Genomic DNA, 4,946 nt, shown 5'->3' with positions numbered 1-4,946 from the left:
AATATATAATTCATACAAGATCTAGTAATGGTTTCACATTAGTACTCACTCTAACCGGCGCCTACAAAGTTACGTAAAAAAGAGAATAATAAAACACAAGACAAATCATTCTAGAATAAGGGAAGCAGACGACAATAGAACCATTAAATAGTAAAAACTACACAAGACCACAATGCAATAGACATGTTTAATAAAAAATCCGCACATGAAAATTTGTATCCTAATGAACACAACAGCATTTTCATATAATTAGCATCATCCAATTACTGCACAACTCAGCTTATAAACATAGGAACAACCAACCACCCACCCCAACGGCCACACCCACACCCTCTGTCTAACATTTGCATCGACTCTTACCGGGTGGGGGTCGATTGAACTTGCCTCTTCACTCACTTCAAAGGCTGCATTCATCCCTATACAAATATGAAAGTGGTAGGTAATTGCATAAAATTAAAAGAACAATGAATCACTGTGTCTGCTCTAAGAAGCCAAAACAGTATGACGCCTTAGAGCATCATATCAACAGAGCCTCCAATATACATACGTATGAAGATTTACAAGTATTCCTTAATAATAGGGTCACAATAACACATCCTTAATTACTTAATAAGTGAAGTTCATAATAGAGAAGGATTGGATATAAATGTCATCCATTCATCTAATCAAAATCACAGTGTAGAATCACCCCACCCCACCCCACCCCACCCCTTATTCAATGTTATTACAAGAAAATACCGACAGTATCTGGGATTGCATTGGGATAAAGCCCATCTTTGGCAGGATCTGTCTCTTACAGCAGCGTTGTTGTGCCAACCAGCATACAATTCACTTTTCACTCTGTTAGTAACTTGGAGTCGCACGCAACAATCTTCAATGATTCAACAGTTTCCTGCCCTTCCTCACTTTTAAGCTGAGCATTTTGCAAGAGGAAGGTCCAAACATTGTCACAATAACGGTACGTGTGAAGATGTCCCTACAATAAGAATCCGTGGCATATGGTGATATCAGAGGTTATGGAATATTGAAGCAATATGTAAAATATACACACAAGGGCCAAAAATATCACTAAAAAATTCAATAGGAAAAATGCATTAAATAATCATATTGGCCCGTATGAACTGATTGCAAAATATGAATGCTTAGCATCAGGCTTAGTTCAAGCCAGTTACAATTGCCAGACCAAAACTTTCAAGTTCAAAAGAAATTGTTGGGTGTTGATATGGTCCAGTATCTTTCACATTCATATCTGCAGTCTTTTTTGCACATTGACTAAACAGTATGGGTTTTGTTTGTTTGTGGTCTCACATGAGTTTCAACACCATTTATCATAATATTTTCCCCTTCAAAATCATAACATGAAACACCTATTTTTCATTTAACATATTATATCAAAGAACTTATTTTATTCAAATCGTAGTATCAAAAATTTATTTCAACTAAACATTTTATTACTCCTAAACTACCAAACCACATACAATTGTGTGTTCTTGAGTATCGGTAAAGATCAAATTAATGCAGTACACAACATATAATGGCCATTGAAACAATAATGAAGAAAAAAGACAAAATGATCCATGGAGAAGCAATTAATTTCTTTTTTTCTTTTTTGTTTTTTGGTTGTATTTTCTGATTCGAGGAATGAATGCTACTACAAAGGCACAATTAAAAGTACATGGGTGCAAGAACAAAGACACAGTTATCAACGTTCCCATTCCAAAAAACCCCAACCTCATTTACAAAATTAGTCACAACCACCATAAGTATGGAAGCACAAAAGTGGTATATTATAATATTATATCTTGTAAATTTAAAAGCCATTTACCTTAATGGAAATTTTGCTCTTCGCCTCATTGTCTATAACTTCAGTCACTGACTGCAAACCAAGGAAATGCCACTTAAGTGATCGATGTGGAGGTGAAAGCAAATCATTAGGTGTGCCAACACCCAATCATGGGATCCAATGCCATGTAAATCTTAATAATCAAGTTTAACCTATTCTTTACATTTTTTGTTCAGATATAGAGTACAAGAAGTGGCACCATGCACATAATTTTAAGCAATATCTACCTCTAGTGGATACAATTTACCAGTTGGACATAGAAAAGTTAGCTATTTTACTCCCAAACAATTTGATAATCTAAACATCTATTTCACTCCATTTTTCCATGACCCATGACACAGTTAATGTGAAAAGGGAAACTCTTAGCTAACAAACAACTTATACTCTGTATGAGCATAATAATTAAATTAACAATTTATTAGTTCTACTATTTATTATAACACAAACCAATAGATTTTATGCAGAATGAGAGCTAAACTAAAATGAATTTAAATATAAAGAAAATTAATATATATATATATATATATAATAAGTAGATAAAGAATAATACAAAGGACATAGAAAGTATAATGCATAAATTAGAACAGCATTACTCTAGATTCATAAGAAATTTACTATAAGACTTCAGTTTAAAACAATATAGGTTTTTGCTCATAACTAGAAGTGACATCAAAATTTCCTCATTGCATCTTAGATTTATAACGAGTGTTTAAGACATTTACAGTCACGTCTTTCAAAAGTTAATTGCAACAATTCTTCAACCCCAAATAGCAACAGCATAATAGCTAAATTTTATATAAATGCTCATAAACAAAACGCGAATATAGTCATCATAACAAAAAACAAGAATATTAGAAGCACAGAGCCAAACACACAGATTGTAACCTGGTCGAACTGAATTAAGACTTTAATGGCGAGAGCAGGACTCAAAATTCCACCGGAAACCATCTGATCCAATGTTTCAGTCAAGCACATCCCAATAGTTGACCTTCTGTAGAGCTCGAAAGTAGACGTCATTATTCTCCGATAGCAGGATATCCTTACAGAACCAAAACCAAAATTTTACTTTCGAAACGGATTCAGATAAAAAATATTTCAACCATAAAGGTAAAACCAAAAACCCGTTCTTTCGATCTCTAATGGATGCAGGAAATTTGCTAAGGTTTGTTGCATTTGTAGATGGAGAAATATGCAGAGCAGCGCAGAAAAGCGTGGAGGAACTCTGCAACTTTTATACCCTAAGTTTTATAGAAGAGGGATTATATAGGCGGAGCTACATAATAACATAAAGACGATACTGCCATTCCCCGTTTTCAGTATTTTTGTCGGGATTGCCAACCGCCGATAAGGGATACTACTGGAATTTCGGACTAGTTACACATTTTAAATACACAAGGTACATGCGGAGCTATGCAAAACCGGATCAGAGGATCCCGTGCCGCAGAATTATTCAAGGGGAACTTGTGTTTGTTTGGTACATTCTTCATTTCAATTTTTTTTAAAAAAATATTAAATTAAATACTTATTTTTTATTTTTTATATTATATTAAAAATTAATTTTACATTCAAAACATCACGTCAATACCTATTTATATCACATCATACAAACTATTCAGACTCAAAATTTTTACTATTCAAATCTCAACTCAAAATCCAAACCCCCAAACAAACACAGGTCGGGAAAATTGTAAAAAATATTTCACACTTATATTCCATTATTATTTTTGTCTTGTATTTATTTCGCTGGTAAAATATATTTCACATATTTGCAAATGTAGCTATTTCTATCCTTTAGCTGCACGTGATCGCGCGTAAAGGCGCGCGGTGTGAATGTCAAGCGCGGGCAAATGATATAAATAACGGCTTTTGTAAACATGTGGAATATATTTTGTCAACGATATAAGTGATAGTAGTGTATAAGTGTGAGATATTTTTTACAATTTTTTCGTCTATACTCGCTGTCACTGGTGTAAAATTTACATTAAGTCTCTATTATTAAAAATATTATACATATTATAAACTTTATTATATGATTTAATTTAATATTAACAATATATCTATCTATATATATATATAAATAATTATTCTATCAAATATTTAAAATCTTATATATAAGATACATTTTTTTAAGATTAAATATTTATTATGTATAAATCTTAGAGTTCGTTTGTTTTGCATTTTGATTTGTAGGAATTTTTTATGTGAGATATAAAAAAATGTGTAGATAATATAAACATAATAAATGTGTGTAATATACTAATTTTTGTAGAAAAATATGTTAATTTCAGAATACAAATAAATCCTTATTCTATAGAAAATAAAATTTACAAGAAAATACAATTAAATAATTTTTCCTATCAAAATATTTATATTAAATATGCATGTCACAATTTTGTATAATTTTTTTTAAATCTTTACGAATATTTTCATTTTTTATTATAAAACGTGAAAGTAAAATAAATATAAATATAATTTTATTTTAAAAAAAAAGTAGCTTTAATTTTTTAAAAAGAATCAATAAAAATAAATAGAGTCAATTTTTTTTTCTTATTCAATAATTCTAATTATAACAACAAACCTAAAAAATAAATATATTAAAAAAAATATATTATTCAAGCACACATCCTAAACACTCGTGCATGTATCATTAACACTCATGCATATACCCCATTGATAGAGGTAGTGCTCTTATGAAGTGCTTTAATTGTCTTCTTCGTATATCAACCACATTTTAAAATACATGTAGCTATATATATAATATTTAATTAACCACCAATCATACATTGACTTTCGGTGTTTGTACCCTGAGGATATTGTTACATATGTGCACTAAAGATATACCCCAGTGTAATTTTTATGTACATGCAATTTAAAGTCATATGCTCCACTAACGCGTATTTATGCTCTAGTTATATATGGTTGGAAAAATGAACCGTGTTTGGTTCAAGATACTCAATTTCTCTTAGTAACCATAGATAAATTCATCATTATTGTGTTCTCACGACTTTCTGACATGTAAGTAAAGAAAAGAACACATGTTTACTATAGATGACTAAATAAATAAGAAATGACGTTGTTAAGTTTGTTGGTTGTTACTCATGCA

At 30.9% G+C, this 4,946-nt stretch overlaps 1 protein-coding gene across 2 annotated transcripts; it reads right to left on the bottom strand.

Annotated features, from left to right (window-relative positions):
- Positions 1–275: 275 nt before the first annotated feature.
- Positions 276–3,161, bottom strand: LOC127252344 (transcription initiation factor IIA subunit 2-like). 2 transcript variants are annotated; one of them, XM_051276487.1, is made up of 4 exons: positions 2,965–3,161; positions 2,729–2,882; positions 1,826–1,876; positions 276–976 (listed from the first exon to the last, which is right to left on the bottom strand). In XM_051276487.1, the coding sequence occupies exons 2-4, from the start codon at positions 2,858–2,860 to the stop codon at positions 836–838; spliced, it is 324 nt and encodes a 107-aa protein (XP_051132444.1). In that variant the 5' UTR covers positions 2,861–2,882; positions 2,965–3,161; the 3' UTR covers positions 276–835. The 2 variants fall into 2 exon arrangements, with proteins under 2 accessions (XP_051132444.1, XP_051132443.1); XM_051276486.1 differs by having other exon boundaries at positions 281–976; positions 2,729–3,159.
- Positions 3,162–4,946: the final 1,785 nt, after the last annotated feature.

The sequence above is a fragment of the Andrographis paniculata genome, unplaced genomic scaffold (genome assembly GCF_009805555.1).
Source record: "Andrographis paniculata isolate CXL003 unplaced genomic scaffold, ASM980555v1 Contig46END, whole genome shotgun sequence".
Taxonomy (NCBI): Eukaryota; Viridiplantae; Streptophyta; class Magnoliopsida; order Lamiales; family Acanthaceae; genus Andrographis; species Andrographis paniculata.
This window is presented reverse-complemented; position numbering and strand designations above follow the sequence as displayed.

What these genes read in the sequence shown, in the direction of transcription:
- LOC127252344 (XM_051276487.1), bottom strand. Translation starts at nt 2,860, where the DNA reads ATGACGTCTACTTTCGAGCTCTACAGAAGGTCAACTATTGGGATGTGC. An exon ending in TCTTAATTCAGTTCGACCAG is followed by an intron (nt 1,877 to 2,728) that starts GTTACAATCTGT and finishes CTTGGTTTGCAG; the next exon opens with TCAGTGACTGAAGTTATAGA. An exon ending in AGAGCAAAATTTCCATTAAG is followed by an intron (nt 977 to 1,825) that starts GTAAATGGCTTT and finishes TTCTTATTGTAG; the next exon opens with GGACATCTTCACACGTACCG.